The following is a 26,520-nucleotide window of genomic DNA, read 5'->3' as shown; positions in this document are numbered from 1 at the left end:
CACGCCAGCCGTAGTACGACTCCAATGTCCAGTTACCTCGCCAGCGTTCCAGATTACCTGCCTTCCAGCATGTCTCTGGTAAGTGGTCTGTGTGTTTGTGTGTCCGGTCTGTTTTGCTGTATGTTTGCGTTGTGTATGTTGAGATGCGGGGTTGAGGGGGTGTCGGTTGTGCATGAATGTTTGTTTTTGAATGTTTGTGTTGTGTATGTTGAGATGCGGGGTGGGGGGGTGTCGGGTGTGCATGAATGTTTGTTTTTGAATGTTTGTGTTGTGTATGTTGAGATGCGGGAGTGGGGGGTGTCTGGTGTGCATGAATGTTTGTTTTTTAATGTTTGTGTTGTGTATGTTGAGATGCTGGGGTGGGGGGTGTCAGATGTGCATGAATGTTTGTTTTGGAGTGTAAGTGCGGTGTATGTTGAGATGCAGGGTCTGTATGTGTGCATGCTTGCTAGTTTGTATGCTGATTTGGGGGGTGGGGAGTTCTGGTCTGTATGGGTGCATGCTTGAGAGTGTGTGCTGAGTTGGGGGGTGGGGGGTTTGGGTCTGTATGGGTGAATGCTTGAGAGTGTGTGTGCTGAGTTGGGGGTGGGGGGTTCAGGTCTGTATGGGTGGATGCTTGAGAGTGTGTGTGCTGAGTTGGGGGGTGGGGGGTTCGGGTCTGTATGTGTGCATGTTTGAGTGTGTGTGCTGAGTTGGGGGTGGGGGGTCCGGGTCTGTATGGGTGCATGTTTGAGAGGCATGCTGATTTGGGGGATGGGGGTTCGGGTCTGTATGGGTGCATGTTTAAGAGTGTGCTGTTTTGGGGGTGGGGGTTCGGGGCTGTATGGGTGCATGCTTGAGAGTTTGTGTGCTGAGTTGGGGGTGGGGGGTTCGGTTCTGTATAGGTGCATGTTTGAGAGTTTATGTGCTGAGATGGGGGTGGGGGGTTCGGGTCTGTTTGGGCGCATGTTTGAGAGTGTGCTGATTTGGGTGGTGGGGGGTTTGGGTCTGTATGGGTGCATGTTTGAGAGTGTGCTGATTTGGGGGGTAGGGGGTTCGGGTCTGTATGGGTGCATGTTTGAAAGTGTGCTGATTTGGGGGGAGGGGGCTTCAGGTCTGTATGGGTGCATGCTTGAGAGTTTGTGTGCTGAGGTGGGGGTGGAGGGTTCGGGTCTGTATGGGTGCATGTTTGAGTGTGTGTGCTGAGTTGAGGGTGGAGGGTTCGGGTCGGTATGGGTGCATGCTTGAGAGTTTGTGTGCTGAGTTGGGGTGTGGGGGGTTCGGGTCTGTATGGGTGCATGTTTGAGAGTGTGCTGATTTGGGATGTGGGGGGTTCGTGTCTGTATGAGTGCATGTTTGAGAGTGTGCTGATTTGGGGGGTGGGGGTTCGGGTCTGTATGGGTGCATGCTTGAGAGTTTGTGTGCTGAGTTGGGGGTGGGGGTTCGGGTCTGTATGGGTGCATGTTTGAGTGTGTGTGCTGAGTTGGGGGCGGGGGGTTCGGGTCTGTATGGGTGCATGTTTGAGTATGTGCGCTGAGTTGGAGGGGTGGGGGGTTCGAGTTCGTGCCTGATTTGGGATGGGCGCGTCTCTTCATACAAAGCAAACAAAACCAATTGAAGAGGAACTGTATTCACAAGAGAGATTACTTTATTTGCAATAGATTACTATCAAAAGTGGAGCAGGCTAAATTCCTGTTCTACCAAACTCTCTCATGGGCACAAAGCAAGTTCCGGTGCCATGCTCATTTGATCCTTAGAATTCCGAAATTTGGGATTAGAGGCCAACACAAGTCAGAAGCTAACCAATGCATCTGGAAAAGTCTGCATTATTAGGGATGGCACTTATCAATAGCGGTATATAACATAGTAAAACATTCATTCCATAACCACCCATTGTTGCATGTGCATGTTGACGGAATTTGATGCCATTGGGGTGACCCGGAAACAGGGTCCTGAAAACTGAAAACGTCTGCATCAGTACATGAATCCCAATGCTGTCCCACTTGGTTGTGTGATGGGTGCCGGCAAAGTCAAATGGAAGCCAAACATTGCTACCCTGCCACTCCACATTGTCCAGGTTCCATTGGAATGTTAGCTGGGGAGAAATGATTGGTGGGTGTCTGTCTACAGGTCTAACTCAAACACCCTGTAAATATCCGATAGCGAGGGCTTATTTAGTGATGCTCTTTGGCATTAGCTGCAGTCCCCTAAAGGTCATACTCCTATGTCCAGAATTGTCCCTGGACCTAGTATGATAGTAACAAATGTTTGCCCCCCACCCCCACTTACTATCCCTTCTCCCTCTCCAGCACTTTCTGAAATGTCGTCAGGCCTAGTACGATAATAGCTTGTTTTGTTCCTCTCTCTCCTTTCTCCTCCCCTCTCCCTCACCTCTTGTAATTCTCCAGCTCTACCAGAAATGTCATCAGGCCTAGTACGGTAGTTTGCTGTCTGTTCCCATTTCCTTCCTATCTGTGCCTTAGCACTTGCATTATCTGAAATGTCGCCAGGCCGAGTACGATAGTTAATTTCACATTCTTGTTGTTCATGGTCTGTAAGAATGTCATTGTATTTTCCCTTGTTCCCTCCCTTGTGGAGAAGCGCTTTGAAACACATTGTGTATAGGCGCTATATAAATAAACTATCATATCATATCATAAGAGATGTTGGGGCAGAGTGTCAAGGGTCAGCAGTGGGTGTGGTTTATTTGTACATTCCTAAAGCTTTCAAAACCGGCTGCAGCCTTTTCTAGTATGGTCCTGGAAGATGTCTGCTTCTGTAATTTTGCAACTAAACCTCAATCAAACGTTTGAGACCCACTGAGAGTGGGTAATTGTTACCTTTCTACAACCCCATCAAGCATTGTTCAGGGGGATAGATGCACAATGAAATTGGTTAGAGAAGGTAACTGCTCTTTGAGGGCAAGTTTAACTACATAAGGACACTTGCTGCACACTACGAATCATACATTCAAGTGGACACTTTGAGTTATTTGATCCAGATTTTGTGGAAAGAAATGGCTTGCAATATTCAAACTGGTAGCACTCCCAGAAGAACCTATTTCTCTGGTGCAATATGGTGGAGCTCCTGTCAGCTTTGCCCTGGCCAGGAAGAAACTGAGGTCAGTTTCTTTGTAAGTTCACTAAAGTAATTGGTCATCCTGTGATAATTCCTTTCAAAAGCTCATAATTTGGCAACAGCTTGTGCTTTGAAATGTTTTTTTTTTTAAAAGAATGTCCTCAATTTCCACCTTGATCTCAAACATAGCAGTTTGATATGCTATGCAGCCCGCTATTCCTGAAAGTATCCATCAATAAGTGCATGAAAGGGTGTGCTGGCAAGGCTATGTTCTTTATCTGATCTTGTTCTTTTGTCGCTTCTAGGCTTCTCAAAAAAGTATATAATTTGTATGTACTCTAGACTTGGACCGTCGTAGTGGGAGCCTAACAGTGGAGTTTGTATCTTTATCCAAAGATGTCCCTGCCAAAGTTCAGTGCAGTAAAAAAAAGAAAGATTGACCAGGAGCACCGTCAATTTAAGGATGAGTGGACTGAGAAGTTTTTTTTCATCAAGTCCATACCTAATGTGTACATGTGTCTCATTTGTCTCGAACGCATAGCAGTCCCCAAGGAATATAATATCCGCCGCCATTGTGAAACAAAACATTCACAATGTAAGGATTTGCAGGGGGAAGCGAGAATTAAGAAAGCTGGGAGCTAAAAACACAGCTGACTAAGCAACAGGGTGTTTTTGCCCAGAAAATAAAAAGAATCTGAATGTGCCACCTTTGCAAGTTATATAGTTGCACAGCTTATTGCAAGGTCAGCACGTATTTTCACAGATGGGGATTTCGTTAAAGACTGCCTGATGGAGATTTGCGAGGCAGTGTGTAAAGAAAAAAAAAGATGCTTTTACAAATGGTCCCCTTTCACATATGAGTATCCTGCGGCGTATTGTAGACATGGCTGACAATTGTTACAGCCAACTGAAAATGCGGTGTAACGTTGTCAAGTTCTTTTCAGCTGCCCTTGCACTGGCGTAACAGGGGCCCCCGCAGCCCCCGCGGTGCGGGGGGGCCCGCGGTGTTGGGGGCCCCACCAGCACATGGCTGGGAGGGGGCCCCAGTAAAAAAAAAAAAAAAAAAAAAAAGTTTCTTTTGAAATTCACTCTGCATTCATAAAGAACATTTCTGTAACAGAAATAATTTCTTTATGAAGGCAGAGTGACTACAAAAAGAAACTTTCTTTTTGAAGTCTGAGGGCCCCCATATCTCATGACATGAAAGGCCCTAGGCTGGAGGCCTCCATGTCATGGGGTGGGGGGGGGGGGGTGGGGAACCCTATGCCTTCAAAAAGAAATTGTTTGTTTTTGAAGCCACTCAGCCATCATAAAGAAATTATTTTGATTATGGTTCGGTCCTTAACTGAAATAATTTCTTAATGAAGTTATAGTGACTTAAAAAAGAAACAATGGGGCTCATTCTGACCATGCCGGTCCGGAAACAACGGTGCTGGTAAGCTTACAGGCACTGTTGTTTCCGGACCGGCATATTACAGGTCTGCCTGGTGGGGCTGCCGTGCCCGACAGGTCTGACCCTGCCAGGCACAGCAGCCACAGTAGGCAGACCTGTCACGGAAGCACCGGCACCGTTAACAATGGTGCAGGTGCTTCTGTGTCCCCATTCCCGTGGAGTCTGGGGTTTAACGAAATTACCGGCACCTGATTTCCCAGCCGCCGGACTTGAAATAGCACGGTGGCACCGGGAAGTCAGGCCATAGTAATTTTTTATGGGTCTGGCGGCAACCCGCCGATGGCAACGGCACGGTTACCGCTGGACCCGTAATGAGCACCAATTTCTTTTTTAAGTAATAGGGCCCCCCCTCAACTCCATGAGGTGTGCGTGTATGAGTCTATGGTGAAAGGGTGCACACTCAAATGTATAGCCGGCTGCCTGTGTGTGTATGGTGAAAGGGTGCACACTTAAATGTATTGGTGGCTGTGGGGGTGTGCCTGCATGGTGAAAGGGTGCACACATAAATGTATAGGTGGCTACCTGTGTGAGTGTATGGTGAAAGGGTGCACACTTAAATGTGTGGATGACTGGGTGTGTATAAGGTGAATGGTGTGTGTGCTTGTGTACAGGGGCACAAGAAAACCTTCATTTCGGGGGGCTAACCCTTCAAATGTTGGGAGAGGCGCTAACTTCACATGCGGTGGGGAGGGGGAAACTTATTTGTGTGGGCGCATCCAAATTATTTACGCATTTTAATGAGACTATTCTAGTGCAGATTCAATGTTACAAGCAGTTAACTCTCTCCTATAAGTCTCCTGTTCCCTCTCTACCCTTCCAATCACTCCCCTGGCATGCAAGTACTAAACCCACATCACGATTTCAATCGCCTAAACAATGTGGCATTTGAATGCAGGTACTAACAGTGAAATGCTTTACGTTGGTAATTGCTGGGTTCTTGTTAACAGCAAAAACCAGGTGCCGTTTAAAATCTGTGTCCTGTTCGGTCTGGCAACTGCTCTAAAGGTTAGCCAAGTTGAGTCAATATAGCCCAAAATGTCAGGGGGGGTAGTGCTGAAGCCCAGTCAACTCAATGGTGTTGCGCTACTACTTGTGTTTAATGCCTTGCTTACTCCTAGCCCTATTCTTCCTCGTCCCAGTACTTATATACGAGGCAGTACGTGTGTTTGAGGCACTCTGCCTCATACAAAAGTACTGGGAAGAGGTCGAGGTACATGGAGGTAATGCCTGATTTAGCTACCTGTAATCTTCATCCCTCCTAGTCCCACTGTTCCTCATCCCAGTACTTACCTATGAGGCAAGGAGCCTCATACGAAAGCTCTGGGACAAGGAAGAGGGATGCAGAGGTAATTCTGGGCCAAGGAGCTGATTGTGGAGGTTGGGGTGGTGGGTGGGAGGGGGAGTGGATGTGTGGGGGGGCAGGATTGTGTGATAAATCATAATGGTTGTCCATGTCCAGGCTAAGAAGGCATGATATGTGGTATTAGTGGCTAGAGAGGCATTTTGATTTAGCCAGTCTAGTCATTCCTCAGTTTGGTATGACTTTCTTTTAACTGGACATTTCTGATAAAGTAGTCCTGCTAACTTTAATTACCTGGCTAGATTGGCATTTGGGTGCTGCCAGTCTAGCCATTTCTTACTGCGGCATTGTATATTTTTTTGGGCATCTGTGATAAAATGATATGATGTGATTCAAGTCATTTATAATGCGCCTGTACACAAGTGTACACAAGGGAGGGATGATAGAGGGAGGACAAGACAAACAATCTCACTAGGCCTTGTGTCATTGTGAGAACGAGAAGTGCAAGGGAAAAGGGAGCAGGGAAGTGCAAGTGAGAGGGGAGGGGAAAACAGGGCAGCAATGCTCTCAGTAAGTGCAGCCAGAGCAGAGCAGCTATTGGTTGTGCAAGGAGAACAATGGACTGCAGGGTTACAGTTACAGCCCCTAAGTGCATGGTAGGACCGGAGGCAGTGCAAGGGTGACCAATCAAGAAAGAGCCTGGACTCAGAGAGACTCTGAGGGTAGCCAAGCAGCCAGTCAGTACAGCAGACAGGTAGGTCAGGTAGGTCAGCAGGGGGGGAGAGAGAGCGAAAGCAGCAGAGAAGAGGAAAGCTTTTAGCTGCTTCCGAAATTTCAGGTTGTCCGCCTCAAGTTTGAGAGGGGCAGGGAGGCCATTCCAGTTGGAGGCACCAGCAGAGGAGAGAGGTCTACCCCCACTCTCTGCCTGGAGTAATGTCTAAGCCTTAGAGAGTTGGAGGTAGCTGAGTGAAGGGTTAGAGAAAGAAGGTATTTTGGAAGAGAGCATTGTATTTAGTGTTGGCACTGGCCCCAGAAAGCCTTGTGGGCAATGCAAAGGTTCTTGAACTTGATCCTTGCAGCCAGTGGAGAGATTTCAGGGCTGGAGAAATACAATCCCAGGGCTTGAGGCCAAGGCTAAGTCTTGCAGTCCTGTTCTGGATTATTTGCAGATGACGGAGACTAGAGGAAGACAGATTGAGAAAGTGGCTGTTGCAGTAGTCCAGCTTAGAGACAGTGAGCTTCTGGTGGAGAGTGAGAAAGGGAAGAGTCCCTTTGAGGAGGAGCAGCTGGTAGTGGGACTTCTTGGTGATGTCCGAGATGTTAGGAGAGAAAGAGAGTGTGGCGCTGAAGATGACACCAAGGTTTTTTGCCTCGCAGGAAGGCAAAGGAAGAGGGCCCAAGGTGGTCTGCTATAGTGAGAGAGGAAACACAGTGGCAATGGTCCCAATGAGAAGGATCTCTGTCTTACTGGCATTAAGGCAGAGATTGTTGGAGCCGCACCAATCCTGAATCGTGGATAGACAGTCAGGAATGAGCAAGAGAGGAGAGGAGGATGAGGGGAGCCTGAAGGAAAGCTGAGTCATCCGCACAACACTGAAAGTTAGAGGATAAGGTAGAGATCAGGGAGGCCAAAGTGGCCAAGTAGAGGTTGAAAAACCAGCGTGAGAGGATAGAGCCCTGGGGAATGCCACAGGTAGAGAGAGGTGGCGGAGAGAATGGGACCACGATCGACCTGGGAGCGGAGTGGCGGTCCAAGTAGAAGTAGGTCAGTCACTCTAGGGTCTGATCTGTGATGCCCAGGTTCTCACAGAGTCGATTGATCAGGATGGCGATGTTGACCCTGTCGAAAGCAGAGGAAAGATGAAGGATGAGAATAGAAGGAATGCTGGAATCAAGGTTAGAGAGCAGCACAGGTGTTAAGGAGAGCAGTTTCCATGCCTCTGGCAGCTCTGAAGCCAGACTGATGGTCATGGAGACAACCAACAGATTCAGTGTGGAGAGTAAGCTGGGAGATGGCAAGCTTTTCCAAGAGTTTGCTCAGGAAAGGTGGAGATTGAGCGATAGTTTTCCAGCAGGTAGGATCAGCAGACTGCTTCTTGAGGAGTGGGTGCACAAGGGAGTGCTCAAAGGGAGAGGGGAACATTGCAGTGGCGAAAGAGTGATTACAGAAATCGGCCAAGGCTGGAGTGAGGGTGTCAATATGGGCTTTGATGGCTCTGGAGGAGCAGCGGAGCACCTGTTTGGACGACACTTTCATAGATCGGACTTGTCTAGAAACCTTGTCAGGTGTTGTCAGAGAGAAAGAGGAAAAAGGAGGAGGAGAGAAGAGATGGCCAAAATGGGCCGAGAGAGGAAGAGGACATAGAGGACAGGATGTCCTGAGATTTAGCAGAGAAATGAGAGGCCAGAGCTGTACAGAGGGCATGGGAGGGAACAGAAGAGGTATAGACCACAACAGGATTGACCAGTTCCTTGCAGATTTTAAAGAGTTTGGCCGTGTTGTTCGAGGCCATGGAGACACATGCTTTATTGTGTGCTCTCTTCTTGATGAGTGTTATTGCTTTGACTGGCATTTTGCTGAAAACAGTCTAGGTATGTCTAAATGTGGCCTGGCATTCTGTACTATAATGTTATTACATGTTTACACTGGTCTACATTGTGCAGCCAGTTGGAAGCATTAATGTTCCTGTGCACTGTTGGTGACTTGCATGTATTGGATTGTGTTACCCTACAAAACAATTGCAAACACTCTGGCTTTATAGCCAATTTATCTCAGAAAGTGTGCTGTATATTGCATTAAAACACATATTTATATCTTTTTCCTAGTGCAGTGTGCGGCATACCCCTTCAGCAGCACGTTCATGCGTATTGTGCAAGCGTGACAGTTTAGGCAGGCCCAGAGTGTGGCGCAACCCGTGATTTGTTGCCGAGTTGGGGGGCCCCCTCAGCATGGCTCGCAGGGGGGCCCCCACATTTTGTGTTACGCCACTGTGCCCTTGATGAGAGCACAGATGCAAGTGACACAGCCCAACTCTTAATTTTCATTCGGGAGGGGTCGATAATCAATGCAAAGTATTTCAGGTACTGGCTTCCCTGGTATCTTTGCATGGCAGGACTACTGGTGCTGACATTTTTAATGCTTTTCAAAAAGTCATCGATGATTTAAATTTGCCATGGGATGCTTTGGAGGCGTGACGACTGATGGTGCGCCAGCCATGGTTCGGGAGCAAAATGGGTTTACTGGCTGCTTGAAAAGGCACTTGGGCGAGAAGGCTGTCCATTAAGAAAATTATCACTGCATCATCCACCAGGAGGCATTATGTGCAAAACATTTGAAATTCACTGAAGTGATGGACTTTGTTGTGAAAACGGTTAATTTTGTCTGTGCACGCTCTTTAAATCACATATTGTTTCAGGCGTTTTTAGAAGAGGTAAAGGCGGATTATGGTGATGTCCTATATCACACCGATGTTCGATGGCTTAGACGTGGCAATGTGCTGAAGCGATTCTTTGCTTTACGGCACAAAATAAAAGCATTCCTTGATGAAAAGGGAATGGACACTTCTGTCATGCAATATATTGACTGGGTAGCTGACTTTGCTTTTCTGACTGACCTGACAGGCCATTTCAATGATTTAAATTTAAAGTTGCAAGGAAGCCAAAATCTCATATCGGATCTGTTTGAGGCAGTTTGTGCCTTTGAAATAAAGTTAAGGCTTCTGACAGCCCAACTGAAGAACGGGATGCTGGTACACTACCCTGCATGTGCAGAGGCTTTCCCCCATGACAAGTATGTATGATGGTATCGGCATGTGAAGGTCCTGAAGTAACTGCAAAATGTTTTTGAGAATTGTTTCTCACAATTCAAATCCCAGCGAGCCTCTTTTAAACATTTTGCAGACCCTTTCTCAGCTGATGTTGACAGTGTGCAACCTGAACTGCAACTGGAACTGATTGAACTTCAGTGCTGTAGTGCCCTCAAAAATAAGCACAGAGAGATGCCTTTATTAGTCTTCTATCAGTCTCTGGACACTGCTCAATTCCCCAATCTGTCACGGATAGCATTATAGATGGTATTATGTTTGGCAGTACTTACATTTGTGATTAAGTTTTTTCACAAATGAAACTACATAAATCCAGCCTAAGGACAAGGCTAACTGACCAACATCTCCATGCTATCCTGAGAGTAGGAACAACCTCACTGGAGCCTGAGATCCAGAAACTGACAGCTGAGAAACGCTGCAATGTTTCTCACTGATCAACTATGTCTGGTTCACTGTTTCATCCTGTATGATTTGGGGAAATGTATAGTACAAAATGTAAGTTTTAAATATAAATAAAACGGCACACCTCCAAAAAGGTGTTCTTTTTCCAACTGTCATAGTGTTGGTTGGGGGTGAGGGAGCCATGGGGCAGAGTGTTTGGTTGGGGGTGGGAGCCATGGGGTATAGTGTTTGGTTGGGGGTGGGAGTCATGAGGCATAGTGTTTGGTTGGGGGTGAGGGGGCCATGGGGCATAGTGTTTGGGTGGGGGTTGAGGGAGCCATGGGGCATAGTGTTTGTTTGGGGGTGAGGGGGCCATGGGGCATTGTGTTTGGTTGGGGGTGAGGGGGCCATGGGGCATAGTGTTTGGTTGGGGGGGAGGGGGCCATGAGAAATAGTGTTTGGTTGGGGGTGAGGGGTCCATGGGGCATAGTGTTTGGTTGGGGGGTGAGGGAGCCATGGGGCATAGTGTTTGGTTGGGGGTGGGAGCCATGGGGCATAGTGTTTGGTTGGGGGTGGGAGCCATGGGGCATAGTGTTTGGTTGGGGGTGAGGGGGCCATGGGGCATAGTGTTTGGTTGGGGGTGAGGGGGCCATGGGGCATAGTGTTTGGTTGGGGGTGGGAGCCATGGGGCATAGTGTTTGGTTGGGGTAAGGGGGCCATGGAGCATAGTGTTTGGTTGGGGGTGAGGGTGACATGGGGCATAGTGTTTAGTTGGGGGTGAGGGGGCCATGGGGCATAGTGTTTGGTTGGGGGTAAGGGAGCCATGGGGCATAGTGTTTGGTTGGGGGTTGAGGGAGCCATGGGGCATAGTGTTTGGTTGGGGGTGAGGGGGCCATGGGGCATAGTGTTTGGTTGGGGGTGGGAGCCATGGGGCATTGTGTTTGGTTGGGGTGGGAGCCATGGGGCATAGTGTTTGGTTGGGGGTGAGGGGGCCCTGGGGCATAGTGTTTGGTTGGGGGAGAGGGGGCCATGAGACATAGTGTTTGGTTGGGGGTAAGTGGGCCATGGGGCATAGTGTTTGGTTGGGGGTGAGGGGGCCATGGGGCAGAGTGTTTGGTTGGGGGTGGGAGCCATGGGGCATAGTGTTTGGTTGGGGGTGGGAACCATGGGGCATAGTGTTTGGTTGGGGGCGAGGGGGCCATGGGGCATAGTGTTTGGTTGGGGGTTGAGGGAGCCATGGGGCATAGTGTTTGTTTGGGGGTGAGGGGGCCATGAGACATAGAGTTTGGTTGGGGGTGAGCCGGCCATGGGGCATAGTGTTTGGTTGGGGGTGGGCGCCATACGCCATAGTGTTTGGTTGGGGGTGAGGGGGTAATGGGGCATAGTGTTTGGTTGGGGGTAAGGGTGACATGGGCATAGTGTTTAGTTGGGGGTGAGGGGGCCATGGGGCATAGTGTTTGGTTGGGGGTAGGGGAGCCATGGGGCATAGTGTTTGGTTGGGGGTTGAGGGAGCCATGGGGCATAGTGTTTGGTTGGGGGTGAGGGGGCCATGGGGCATAGTGTTTGGTTGGGGGTGGGAGCCATGGGGCATAGTGTTGGCCATACTCCTCTTGGCCAACCCAAATAGCAAAATATAGCAGTCCAAAATAACGGAATGTCCAATCAAGGGTCAATAAAATATATATAATTTAATTAAACAGATGATATACAATAACTAAATAGAAATACATTATAACAATGGAAAATGTGTAGTACAAAATGTAAGTTTGAAATGCAAATAAAAATCGTTACCCCTCAAAAACATATTCTTTTTCCATGTGTTTAATACAAATTGGGGGTTGAAAACCCCTCCTGCCACGCCCCGCCTACCTCCCCGCCCACATTTACTTTTCGGCCCACTATAGCCCTCATGTAAGGTACTTATGGCCCTCTGTCTAAATCAGTTGTGCACCCCTGGTATACCGCCTTAAAGCTGTCATTTGCATACAGTGTATGATGGGTGCGACATGGGGCGCCATTATTTGTAGCATTGATGTGCACTTTGCACATCATACATGGAGCGCCCCACTGTAGAGTCCTCAGTTTTTCATGTGGCGTGTCACCAGTAAGCCAAAGAGCACCAGAAGAAGGTTACGGGGTGCAGCAACCTTTCCATTTAAAGGCCGGCTGCCCCATATCATTGCACAATGACTGTCTGACTCGGAGGATGCCTCAGATTTCTGTTGGGCAGAGAAGCCTGGGCAGAGTTCTTTCATGGAAATGATTCCACTATACAAGGGCAGGAGTGTAAAAGGGTGGATCAACCCATTTTCCAGTCCATTAATGGCCAGGGGACACCCATTTTCCAGTCCATTAATGGCCAGCAGTCACCCAGTTTGCAGTCCATTAATGCCAGCAATGAACCCTTTTCAGTCCATTAATGGCCAGCAGCCACCCAGTTTGCAGTCCATTAATGGCCAGGGGACACCAGTTTGCAGTCCATTAATGGCCAATGGGGCAGGCTTTTGGGTTGAAATGTCACCACAATAGACTCATCCATGATACTGATTTGGTGCACTGAGCCTGCAAACTTTAGGGTTGGAGTCATGTTTGCACGTGACACAGGCCCATGGAAACAGCCTTGCCCACAGTCCGCAGGCGGTGTCAGGTGGGAGCTGCCACTTGCACGAACACTTCTGGTGTTCTTTTATAACGTTCTTTCTAGCCCGCAGAGGTTGCTCTTATCATAGCAGCAGTAGGCACAACCCATTTCACCCTTCAGACACCTTTAAGTTGTGACCTTAAAGTGATTTTGAGCGCCAAATACTTCACAATTACTACATTACTTGGCCAGCTAAGCACTTGCTTCAAAGTTGAGACTACTTTGCACTTCACAAGCTTGAATCCAGGCAGGGGCGACTCAGCCTTTCATCCTTCTGAGATTTATAAATTGGGTAACATGAAATCATGCCAGTATTGCATCTATTCTTACAGTACTAAGAAGCTGGAGGAGAGCCAAGAAGTTCTACCTAAAATTGCATTTTAATGTTATGCGCAGTTAATAGGTCTGGTAATCTCACCCACTTAAAATGCTTGTTTGTTTGATAAGAAATGTCAGTACATAATCAATTGAAAAATACAGAATCGTAGAAGAGAGGTGGCCTGGTGGGGACGTTTATGACCTTGGAACCTGGAGGCCTAGTTTCTAACCCTGGCTTTGGGACATTACTAAACAAATGGTGAAATGTGGAGTAAATCACTTTATCTCTTAATATATAAAATTGTTCATGTGGGGAAAACAATTACTTTACAGTGTGTTATCCCATTTACATATCAATTCCCTCATCCCCTATGTATCCTGGTTTTCTGTAATCTGGCTTACCCGGACTCTGGGCTCCTTGTACAGTGACTCATGTTCGAGTTGCTCCTGCCACCGTAAACGTTCACTGTAAAGCGCCCTGATGTCTAAATGACCTGGATCCTCATTTTACCAAATCCCTGAAAGAAATGACAGATGGAAACCCAGAAACTGAATGAGGACATGATAGAGAAATCTTCTCTTACTCTTGCAATCTTGCAGCATCCTGGATATCCTTTGCGGCTGGAAGTGGTGGTGGCGGCGGCAGCACATCAATGACCTTCAGGGAGGCAGTGTAGTGCAGGATTCTGGGAGTGCTGAACGACTTCATCGCCTTGCCATACTCTGCTGCAAAACATGGTAGGAGAAAGAGAGTGAATCCACGGGAATCCCACCTAAGATTTCCATCTGGAAATAATAAAGTGAAAGAAAATAAATCATGTATTGATCAACAGTAGAGTCACAAGACACAAAGTTGTGGAACTGTGTTCTCAAACTCATGGCACATATCAGAAGTTGGGCGAATTGACTGCCAAGTTGACGGGGCAGGCACCAGAAGAGTTTTGGTTTGGTCAAAAGAGATATCAGTTCAGATATGATTGCTATAAGGGCTTTGGGAGGTTTTCCTCCTAGATAGTTTAACTCTCCCCGTGTGCTCACAAAGAGGCTAGGCATCAACAAGGATGGTTCCTGCTTATCAGAAGCCATAGTGAAGTGGTTAGCTTCAAGGAGCCTCTCAAGTAAAGAGAAAAGGAAGAATTTAACAGAACAAGAACAGTTGAAGACAGTGAAAATGGTGGTAGAATGTAGTGGAAATATAAATGAGAAAAGCTAAATGACTGAGTTCCTGCTAGTTCCCACTCATTTCCACCTGTGCTATTGAGAGTGCGGGTGGAGCTTTTGAATGCAATGGAGCAAGAAATACCCTTGACCAGGGTCCTCTCACGGCACAGATCAGACAGGAGCTGTAGCCGTGGGCAACAACAGTTTTTTGCTGATATCGTGCTCAGTTGGAGCGTTATCTATTGCATGCAAGCGAAAAAGGCTAAAATATAAGGTTGTATGGTTTGCACACGGGGTGCGATAGGCCTCAGGATTTCACCTGAGAGGACACATAATCCCATTGGCTGCCTGGAAGTATTGGAATGTGAATATTAAAACCCTTTAAGTCTAAACTGCGACCGGTCAATCCATTGTGAATCAGCCCCTTCGACTTCAATAAGTTTTGTATAAAAATCTTGTATAAAGTTCAGATATATATTATTTTAAAAACTCTCTTAAAAATATAAAGATTTTTGCTGTGAGAACTCCCCTAAGGACCTAACTTAGGAGAGGTAAGGTCATGAGTCGGCGGTGTGTCTGTTTTCTTGCCCCTTTGAGGGGATACACCTGCCATGAAGTGTCCTGCTAGAAACACTGGTGAAATGCCAGGAGCTGAGAAAAGCAAGGGCTCCTTCGTCGAGGGGAAGTGTGAAGGTTGAAGGGGGGCTGCTGCAAGGCAACCTGCTGGGATGTGGGGGTGGAAAGCGTAGCGTGTCACCCCACAGCACTGGGAGCACTGGCAGCTGGAGAAAGCAGCACACAGAGGATGGGCATGTGGACAGATGCTAACAAAGGACCACAAGGCCCATCGTAGATAGTGTTGGAGTGGACGAGGATGGGAATGAAGGCATTGTGGGCATCCTTCCAATAATGAATGAGAGCTGTCAATGAGGAAGCAGGTTCCAGCCACTTATCCGACCCACATTATTTAGGGTGCAATGACTGAAAACACGTTCAGTTGTACTAGTGGAATTGTGGCTAAACCTCAGGCCCCACATCCCATGTCCTGAACTCCCAAAGATCTGACTAACATTCCCAATCCTCAGAGCCTGACTCTAGGAAACCTCATCCACAAATTCCAGGAAAAGAATCCCCCTGCACAAGTACCCAAAGCCGCATGTCACTCTGGGCATGCATACTAAGAGCAGCACATGCACAAGGCATGTTGAGGCTGAGTGCCCTCTCAACCTGCCCCTTGCACCCCAGGAAACGAGGGGTGAGGACTGTTGTCATATCTCTCAATAAGTCCTATCTTGCACACTTAACAATCCAGTGCCTCCCCAAACCCTATGCCCTTAGAGACCTGAGCAGGATGCCCAGGCAGCTCCCATCCCTATCTCATGTTAGTCCCAGATGCTTGAAGCATACAGTGCATAATGTATCCATGAAGGGGGGGGGTGTGTGTATGTGTGTGGTGTGCACACGTGCAAGAGATCGTAAGAGAGAGGCAGCGAGTGAGTGGCGGAGGCATTCACAAAACCAGAAAGAGAGGGAGAGAGAGAGAGAGAGAGAGAGAGACTGTGACATTGTGAGCTCCCTTTGTTTCTCCTGCTGATGAGTTCTGTTTAAGGACTCATTAGAGATGTGGATGTTCCCCATGAGGGACCGGCCTACATTTCGTGAGGAGCTGCGTACACCATGCACTCTGTTTTCCAAATGTGAGTACTTTTGTATAGCTGGCTGTAGGGAAGCTGCAAGTTGATGGAAGCATTGCTCTCATGTCTGTGTGCACAGACCTGCTGTACCCCACGGTGTGACATCTAGTGTATCCAGTACAAAAGTCCAGTAGGCAAGCATTGCTCATATGTAAGAGTAAATCATGTACACGTGTGACAATATGTGGACATGACTCCGATGGCATTGAAGTGGACATTGCCAGATAAGACGAGTTTGAGCATGTGTCTCGATTCATGGGTAAAGCCACACCTGAAGAAATCATCAATAAAGAACCCATCAAAGTTTTAATGTAGCCATCCCTAACATGTAGGCAGTCGCTGAAGTCTTCAAATGTAAGCTCCTGTATGATGAGGCATGTGTTCCCCACGGCTTAACTTTTGCCATACGTGTGGAGGGCTTGCTTCAGTTACTTGTAACATCTTTGAGTCAACACCTTTAGGCATGGAAGAAGATGCTGACCTGAAGTTCAGGGGTGGGCAATCCCTGGCAAAGCTAGAAACCCTCTAAGACATTCCTGGCAGTAAAGCAGTGGGTCCCTAGGGCAGGGCCAGGAGGTTGGGGGGTGGGAGGGCTGGCTTCCCCTGCAAAATGTGTTGTCCCTCCTTTGGGTCTCCCTCACCAGGGACTGGTGAAGACCTGCACTCTCAGTGTTGCCAAGTCTGCTTCTTGACTTTGCAGCAAAGCCCACTACATCTCACAGCTGAACAGAGTTCCTTGACTGGCCTGCACACAACCCTGCCCTTTCAAAGTTAGTAATTAAGTCTACTACTTTAACATGGAAACATTGGATTGCTTTAAATTGCTTTATAAGGGTAGTGAAATGTTCTTAAAAAGTTGCACAACAAGCTGGAAGTTTGTGACAAATGTAATCATTATCCTAGTGAATGTATTACACAATTATGTTTAGTGATTCTTAAAGTGAGAACGGTACATTTGTGTAAAAGGAACTTTTTTTCAGGCTTGCAGAATTTTGAATTCTGCAAGTTCTATTTATCCTTTCAGAACGTGGAAAATAAAACTACAACAATATTCTTTTGGCTTAACATGTTTCACTGAGGATTTATGTATTGTAAGGTTACTTTAATTTGAGATACTTGTATTTTGCAAGTAAACTATCAGAGCTCTCAAGTTTCCAGTGGCCAGGCACGAGAAAGCCATTCAGTCCTGTTTTTCCCCCTCTGGGTTCTGGGACTTGTATTTCTTTCTATCCCATTTGAAATTTAGGAAAACTATATGTCTCACAATTACAAGCATAAACAGGACTTGGTTGCCTTCTCACGCATGGCCATGGGAAACGTGCACACTCTGCTCTATCAGGCAGCATTATTGTAGCCTTTGACATCCAAACTGCACATATTTGTAGCAAGTTGAGCTTGAAAGTTATGTGTTCAAATGTCCAAACAGTAGATTGGGATAATATCCCAGTTTTACTTTTTAACCAAAAGTGTGTGATCCTGGGAAAATAACGTAACCTCTTCATGTTTAGTGGACTGACCTCAGCAGAGTCAAAAACTATTTCCTCCTCTATTGCTGCCACGCACCAAAATGGCGTGGACCGTCCATAGTATGGCCCCATAGGATAATGAGTGAAACATTTTCCTATGCCCAGTTATGCTATGTTATTGGGTTTTGTATAGTACGGAGTCTGCCATTTTCACAGATTCTAGGGCTTTCAGGTGGGGAAGGAGACTAATGCAGATACAGGGGAAGGTTTCTTTCTTGCAGCGTTGATGTGTGCATGATCTGAAAAGGTACGATTCTCTGTGGTGTGCAAGATTTATATATATTTTGTGAGTTGCCTGGAGAAGTGGTTAATGTGCACTCCAGGTTGGTAACTTGCATTGTTAATGTGATTACTGTGTCTGTCCTTGTGGTGTTTAAGGAGTGTGCTGAGCTGTATTGGTGTACCTGTGGTAGGTTAGTGTGCTACTTAGGGAATTTCTTCGGGTGGTATGTGTTCTATTGTGTAATCTGTACTGATTCAGTGAGGAGTTGTATGTGAAGATGGGTTGGTTGTTAGGGGTTTGTAGAATGATTTTCAGGTAGTTACTATTACCATACATTGCTCAACAAATCACCTGATAAGAACTGGGAGCAACCTTTTTTCACTTTGGAGAAATCACAGTTAGTCATGTATTTGCTCATATCAATGGAGCACATTATTAGGGGATTTAGGCTCTGGTGTTGTGGGGGAGAGGATAACAAATGTGTGGCTTGTGTTCTGGCCTCTGGCTGTTGAGGAGGCAGTATTCCAGGTATGGGGCTTGGGATCTGGTGCTGGGGCAGCAGAATGGCAAATATGGGGTCTGGGCTATGCTGGTGGGGAGGCAGGAAGGCATGTACTGGCCTGGACTATGGGGGTGCGCAAGCAGGAATGCTGGGTGTGAAGCTTGTGTTCTGGCCTCTGGCTGTTGAAGAGGCAGGAATGCCAGGTATGGGCTTGGACTCTGGTGGTGGGGAGGTAGGTTGTCTGGTATGGTGCTTGGGTTCTAGGTGTTGGAGGGAAGGATACCAGGTATGGGACTTGGGCTCTGGTGGTGGGGAGGCAGGGTGCCAGGTATGGGACTTGAGTTCTTGCCCCTGGCTTTTGAGGAGGCAGGATGCTAGGTGAGAGGCCTGGGCTATGGTAGTGAGGAGGCACAATGACATGTATGGGGCCTGGGTAATGGGGTGGTACAAGTATACCAGTAATGGGGCCTGCGCTCTGGTGGTGGAGATGCAGAATGCCAGGTATGAAGCCTGGGGTCTGGGTGGTTGCGGTGATAGGATGTATGCCAGGTATGCTGGGATCTGCGGAGGCAGGATGCCAGGGGACTGGGCTCTGCATGGTGGGGGTAGAAGGATGCCAGGTAAAGGGTCTGGGCTCTGATGGTAACAATGCAGGATGCCAGGTATAGTGCTTGGATTCTGGTGGTGTTGAGGCAGGATGCCAGGTATGGGGCCTGGGTTCTGGTGGTAGGGAGGCAGGATGCCAGCTATGGAGCCTGGGCTCTGGTGGATGGGAGGCAGAATGCCATGTAAGGGGTCTGGACTCTGGCAGTAATGTGGCAGGATGCCAGGTATGGGGCCTGGGTTCTGGTGGTAGGGAGGCAGGATGACAGGTATAGGGCCTGGTTTCTGAGTGGTGGGGGGAAGGATGCCAGGTAAGTGTTCTGGGCTCTGGCGGTAACAAGGCAGGAGGACAGGTATGGTGCTTGGGTTCTGGTGGTGAGGCAGGATGCCAGCTCTGGGACCTGGCCTCGGGTGGTAGGGAGGCAGGATGCCAGTTATGGGGCCTGGACTCTGGTGGAGGGTAGGCAGGTTGCCATGTAAGGGGTCTGGACTCTGGCAGTCATGTGGCAGGATGCCAGGTATGGGGCCTGGGTTCTGGTGGTAGTGAGGCAGGATGACAGGTATAGGGCCTGGTTTCTGAGTGGCGGGGGGAAGGATGCCAGGTGTGGGGCCTGCATCAGTTTGGGAAAGCATACTAATTTCCCTTTTGTAGGAAGCCCCCTTACTTTTGCCTGTGGCCCCTTCTGTGCATCGTTTCCTGGAGACGCCACTGCAGTAAATCTCCCCCTGACAATTGTGGAAACAGAAATGCATTTTACGAGGTGGAGAGCAGGAATGGAGCCCTCTTCCATTGACTCAGTCGGACGTGCCTTGTCATGATTAGAGAAAAAGTCCCAGTGCGTGGATCAGTGAATTGTGCAATTTGTGTACATCCATTATGCATGCATTGTTTCCATTTAACGTATTAGATGCACATTTTTCATATAGTACATGATATATGCAATGATTGACGTTACATTAACAATGGACAGTGGCGGTGGGAGAGAAGATAGGGGGAAGAAGGGAGAACAGATCTGAGTTAGATTGGTGGGAGAGAAGATAGGGGGAAGAAGGGAGAACAGATCTGAGTTAGATTGGTGGGAGAGAAGATAGGGGGAAGAAGGGAGAACAGATCTGAGTTAGATTGGTGGGAGAGAAGATAGGGGGAAGAAGGGAGAACAGATCTGAGTTAGATTGGTGGGAGAGAAGATAGGGGGAAGAAGGGAGAACAGATCTGAGTTAGATTGGTGGGAGAGAAGATAGGGGGAAGAAGGGAGAACAGATCTGAGTTAGATTGGTGGGAGAGAAGATAGGGGGAAGAAGGGAGAACAGATCTGAGTTAGATTGGTGGGAGAGAAGATAGGGGGAAGAAGGGAGAACAGATCTGAGTTAGATTGGTGGGAGAGAAGATAGGGGGAAGAAGGGAGAACAGATCTGAGTTAGATTGGTGGGAGAGAAGATAGGGGGAAGAAGGGAGAACAGATCTGAGTTAGATTGGTGGGAGAGAAGATAGGGGGAAGAAGGGAGAACAGTTCTGAGTTAGATTGGTGGGAGAGAAGATAGGGGGAAGAAGGGAGAACAGATCTGAGTTAGATTGGTGGGAGAGAAGATAGGGGGAAGAAGGGAGAACAGTTCTGAGTTAGATTGGTGGGAGAGAAGATAGGGGGAAGAAGGGAGAACAGATCTGAGTTAGATTGGTATGATGAGGTAAGTATTCCGGATGTGTCTGATATATATATGTGTTGTCTTACCCAAGGTATGTAATGGTATGTGTGGCCCTGGGTGGGGTCCCGTTTTGTGGTTTGAGCAGGTCCTGTGTGGTCACAGTCTTGGTCACTGGGCACCTAGCGTCGCCCAATCGCTCGGCTATATTGAGATGCCCCCTCAGCTGCAACTGAACAGAAAACGGCAGCTGTGCTAGATTTAGCTCCTATTACCACACCACCCTTGCATGGCATGTACACTCTGAGGAATGTCTCTGTACTGTCTTGTTGTCACTGTTTTATAACTTCACTCCCTTCCCCTGCACTGGAGATGAGAGTCCGATGGTCTGGAATTGTCTGAGACATCCCCCAGCTTCAGAAGTGCCATCTCCCATAACCTTCAGCTTCACCTTTCGCCTTAGAAGCCGTCAGATGAATCACCAGAGAGCCACTGAACCAGCGCCATCAGACACTAGCCACCCACAGACGGAAATAACCAAAGTACCCCAATGGCAAGGTCCCATTAGCAAAAGGGCCAAACTCAGCTCTGTTTGACTCAAACCTAACTTGAAGCAGTTGATTCTTAGAAGATCATTGTAAGAACTTGAAAAACAAGGCTATTGCAACAAGGAACCACACAGCAAACCAAAACTCCAATTGTTCATGCTACTGTTTTACTCATAATTGTACCTAACTCAGTATCAGGGACATCTCCTGCTCGACCAATGAACCACGACCTCGTTGAAAGCCTGTATCCTAAGGTAGCCTGCATTGTTTTAAAAGTAGAAGTGGTCCAACATCCCCAGGGGAAACCTGCACCAAACATTGGAAGTTACCAGTCATGGGAAGGTGTACAATGGCTGGTGACCCCAGCCATGACTTTTTGGAGGTAATAAACATTTCCCCATAGAAACATGGGACTCTTGACATTTTACTTTACCCTCTGCAACATATGTAGGTTTACCTATCTAAAATTAGAATGTATTGCATTTGTATGGATATTCCTGTATTCAAAGTGATAACCATATCACCCTGCATTCTTGCCCATCCCCCTCCATTCGTCATAGCGTGGCCATGATTGTTCAAGCCCCACAACCTGATCTAAGGAAGCCGAGGGGGTCTCTGTCCAGCTCATATTAGGACCTTTCTTTAAGTTTCACACCTCAGATCCAGTGAAAACTCCTGACAGGTGGCAGGAGTGGGAGCAGTGGAGGGTGGGGATGTGGGGCAACAATAGAGGGGGGAGCCAGGGAAACTCAGCCTCCCTATTTTCCTGGGTATGATGGACAACATGTGTCATGGACAGTGACTTCCAAGAAGGCAACATGACACAACATAATTTCCTATTTCTCTCCTCCTGTATCTCTCTGCTTCACCCTCCTCCCCTGTTGCCTCCTGCTGTCCTATGGCCTCCCCTTATGAGTTACTCACCGGCACTTTAAGGAAGAAACACTATGCAAACATGTAACATGACATAACATAATTTCCTATTTCCCTCTTCCCCCAATTTCCTGTGTTAACCTCATTTGTGGCCTCCTGCTTTCATATCTTCTCTCTTCTCCAGGCACTCATCAGCACGTTCAGGCAGATACACTATACAAGCAAGTAGCATGACAGGGTATCATGTTCCTCTTCCCTTCTCCACAGGGACCTCTTCCCTGTTCACTTCTTCTCTCGCATGTCGTCATGTGGCCTCTTCTGTCCACCCTCAGGAGTTGGCCTGCTGCTTCTTGCATGGCTTCTCCGAACACCACACACAGAAGTCCCCTTTCACCAAAATAATAGTAGAGGTGGGAGTGAAATCAATCAAACTCTTTCCTCTAAAAGACATCACACAAAGCCGCAACTAATGATCTTTGGTGCTGACAATGGACTTGTCTTTCAGTGAAGGGACAGCCAAAGAGGAATACACAGTAATTGATAACAGATTCCAAAACCAGTCACTAAACCCACTAAATGCCAAAGTCATACTCAAATGTAATTAACTGGTGAACAGAGTGATTAAATCAGGGGGACGGGCAAAACAGTCCTTGTGGGCAGCTCAGAGCCTTTTAAGAGTGAAGATGGCAACCACTAGCTACCCTCAAATAATGAACACGATTCCCCGGAAGTAAAAGGTTACACTACCGGCAGATAGGAAGGTTGCACACAACCACCAAAAATGCGGACCTGCTGTCTATAGAAGGCTCGGCATAGAAAGTCTGTTGTTCTTATCAACCTCGCTCTCCTATTTCATGTGCTGTATCTATATATGGTTCCTTCTGCAAATCCAAACCTCACACCATCTTTCTGAATGCAGAGCATGGATTTGCAGTCGGAGCAGGTCACGTGCCGTTCATAAGGCTGTTTTTTCTAACTACATGCATCGGCGCTAGAAGCTCTTGAAGCTTCTTGGACTATTTGCTGAATATTGTGTGATTTTAAAGATATGCCCTGAAGAAGGGCCTTCATAGGTCGGAAATTCTTTGGCCATTTGGAGTATGAATACACAATGATGTTTACCCCCAGAATGTGCTTGGCATTGTGTTCTGTATGTCGGTGTGTGTTTAAATAAATACTTTTCTTTCATTTGACAAAACGCAAAAAAATATTGATGGCAAATTATAGTTTTATATGAACAATAACAAATATGGATAAATGCAGAAATAATGCCCAAAAAATAAATATGTATAAATACAGATGGAAATGGCAGAAAAATAAACACCATAAAACCTGGAGCCTGGTTACTCTTATTGAGAAGCTGTTTTTTTTTCTGTTACCCTATACTCTCTGCGCAAGTACAGGTTGCCTTAGATTCCCTTGAAAACATGGAGGGCCTGATTCATGGAATTTGGGAGTGCGCCATTATAAAACACTTGCATGGATCAAGCCGGGAGTGTTTATATATTTATTTACTTATTTGTTGTTGATGTAAAAGCCGACCAATGTGAAACGCAGTCCCTTCGTGGCACCGCGAGGTAATGTCGCGAGTCATGCTTTGCATATTCCAAGTGAAACACAGAAGCCCAGGAAGCCACATTCTTCACCTTGGAACCATAGCAAGATGCGCCCCGCACCCTGCGGCGCGCGTTCAGCATATTTTAAGAAACCGAAGGTATTATCTTTCCTGCACCCACTTCCACATCCTGCTCACAAAAACATTTTTGAGCAGATGACATTTAAGAGAAATGGGCAAAGCCTCGCTGTCATTTGTAAAGTGCCAAATGCACTATAGGCCCATCTTCTCCCCATGATATTCCATTCCCAGGACACCTCGAGGCTAATCTGTGACTCCGCAGCACAATTATTAGTCTTAAGAGTTGGCGACAGAGGAAACCAACGGGGTAAATGACTTCCTTCTGCCGGAAAGATAAATGATTCCACGGGCCAGGAGGCTGGAATCCATCCCTAGGCCCCCACCCCTGCAGCCCCCTCGATTCTCTTCTGTCTTACACATCCAAACATGAGATAGGACTGTTCTAGGCTGCTGCCTATTGCATCACAAGCAGGGAGCCGCCAGGGGGCGCAAGATTTCTCAAACATCTGACCGCCATTGGGCACTATGATGGCTTCAATCAATGCACAGGCTGCTTCTCAAGCAAGGCGGCTTTGCCAGGAGAGCCACTGAAGAGAAGCAGAGTCATTGTGCCTGGCAGAGAGCGGCGGGCAATAGTGCTGTTGGTATGGAGGGCAGGCAAGGAGACAATACAATCAGAGCTTGGTGTCTGCATTGCACTGGATTGTGGGAGACCTTTCACATCGGGATATTTCTACAAAGTGGTGCCCCCATGCTAACAAACTGAGTGTGGTTTGCAGTTACCAATACAGCCTAACCATGGACGCCTATTTGATCGAAAATTGCTGATTATTTTGCAATCATATCCGGCTTCATTTTAAAACAGGTGGTGTTAAATGAAGGCGTAAAAGCGAGGCGTAAAGCTTCTTAGCTCCATTTCGCAGATCTGACGAGATTAAGGAGCGGGCACGGAGTGGAGATAAGATTTTCGCCGTGCTCAGCTCCCCCCTCTCATGCGTGTGTTTCACTGTTCGCCTGCATGAGATTTTCATGCAATGGTACAGTAATGGTACAGTGAAGAATGCATTCCTGTGCGGTCTGCCTCGGTTTTGCAACAGCTGAAAACCAGGTGAATCCCATTATAAAAGCCACCTGCCAAGCGAATGTGCAGGTGGAGTTTACATTTCCCTCAGACGGAGTGGAAAATTGAATGAGTAACAGTGAGTTTGCCTTGCTTTTACGCTTTCCTTATACACTCTGCATCATGGACATTTCGAACTGCATGCAGGGGACGCCACAGCACGTACATTCTAACATCGGTATTCCCCTGCATGCAATTTACAATCTTCATGCATGAGTACAACCACAAATGGATTCCTTTGAGGTTCGCCTCGGGATTTCACGATGTCAAAACCAGGTGGATCGCATAGGACTCCATTGGAAAGGCGATTTTACAAATCATGCACTAAGGCCAACATGGCAGCTTTTCCAAACAGAGGTAAGGATCCACTTCTATGCTGCAAGAACCATCCAAAATCTTTATCGTACGTCAGAAAAAACATTTTCGTCAAAGGTCTTGTCAACAGAATCAAAACAATAATACCAACTATTGAATTGGTAGAACCATAGTTATTTACAGGTAGAAGCAACTCAACAGATGGCATCACTTTAGTTCTGCCTTTAAAGAACTGCGCAGCTGTTAGACAGAGCACTTTGGCAGTGTTCTTGCTCTACTGGAGTTTAACAAGGATACTGATCGGGCCTCATTAGGACCCTGGCACTCCCGTAATGAACGGTGCCGGTACGGGACCGGCACTGTTCATTACGGGATGCCCTATTATGAGGCCTGCTAGCGGGTCCCGCTTTTGACATCTGGTCTGACCAGATGTGAAAAGCGGGACCCGCTAGAAGGCCAGGAAGCTAACAACGGGCACGTCATTAACGGGCCTGTTGTAAGCATCCTCCCCATTCCCATTGAGCCCTATGGGGCTCAATGGGAATGGGGATTGATTTGTACTGGGTCCAAAAAAAGGGCAATTACCGGGTCCACCAAGGTCGGCATAACCCAGCTATTGCCCTTTTCTTGGACCCGGTAAAAAATCCTTATCGGTGCAGCCGTGCCTTTAATAAGGGCACGGCTACCGCCAGGGTCATAATGAGGTCCATAGTGTGAACTGGGTCTTTCCATGGGCTGTCTTCAGCAAATGTCCATTCTCTTTGAAATGCACTAATAAAGCCAAAAGCCAATATTTGCCATGCTGTGCAGCTGTGTGCATCAACACGGCAATATCTAATTAACTTCAATATTATGAGAGTCATACATTGGGGTGCCCTCTTTCACCATCATTGATATTGATATTGATATTTTATTTATATGGCGCTTGTACACAAGTGTTTCAGAGCGCGGCGAGGCAAGGGAGGAACAAATCAACGATCTTCCTAGGCCCAGTGACATTGGGAATGCGCACGTGGCGGTTATATGCTCTTTACGTCTTCTGTACCAACTTCTTAGTTCGGCTAAAATTTCCCCCTACACAATGACTAGGGGCAGCTTCCAGGTTGCTGCATTCACCGAGGACAGCGAATCCAGGACAAAAGTCATGAACCACAAGCCTCCCAGAAGTTAAAAAACTGAGTGGAACAAACAACTGAAAAGGAAGGTTGTTAGAGTCCTTAAAAAGATGGAAATATCAGGAAGAAGGCTGACTTGAAGCGGCAGATCATTCCAAGCTCTCAGGGACAAGGAGGAGAAGCTTCAATGCCACTCGGCTTTGAACTTTAAGCAATCGCAGACGAGAGGTTAAGCCTCACGAAACCACAGATGTCTTGAAGGCTGGAAGAAGTGGATTTCAGTGGGAAGAAACAAAAGCGTAAAGGAGTGCAAAGATTAAAAGACCAAGCAGCATATTTTAAAATTAACCTGTTGCTCTGCAGGGAGCCAATGCAGCTGTTGGCAGAGCAAAGAGATGGAATCCAATTTGAAGCATTCAAAGTTGGGCAAAACCCTGCATCTTTTTCAAATCTTTTATTGGTTTTCCGGAAAAGATTCACAAAACTCCTTACAGGCATTAAAACAAATGTGCAATCATGTGAATCATTATCGGTCCCCTTTGCCCCTTCCGCAACCTCCTCTCCTGCCCCACCCTCAAAAGCAAATAAC

General features: G+C 47.4%; 1 protein-coding gene across 2 annotated transcripts in view; it reads right to left on the bottom strand.

Annotated features, from left to right (window-relative positions):
- The window catches only part of ROBO4 (roundabout guidance receptor 4), a 969,314-nt gene that overhangs the window by 327,479 nt on the left and 615,315 nt on the right, over nucleotides 1-26,520 (bottom strand). For both annotated transcript variants that reach the window (XM_069614539.1, XM_069614540.1), the window contains exon 16: nucleotides 13,559-13,700. In XM_069614539.1, coding sequence (XP_069470640.1) covers nucleotides 13,559-13,700 — 142 coding nt within the window. The remainder of the gene's footprint in view (nucleotides 1-13,558; nucleotides 13,701-26,520) is intronic.

The sequence above is a fragment of the Ambystoma mexicanum genome, chromosome 9, assembly GCF_040938575.1.
Source record: "Ambystoma mexicanum isolate Mex_15411 chromosome 9, UKY_AmexF1_1, whole genome shotgun sequence".
Lineage (NCBI taxonomy): Eukaryota > Metazoa > Chordata > Amphibia > Caudata > Ambystomatidae > Ambystoma > Ambystoma mexicanum.
Note: the sequence above shows the minus strand (reverse complement) of the source record. Positions and strands in the feature narration are given on the sequence as shown.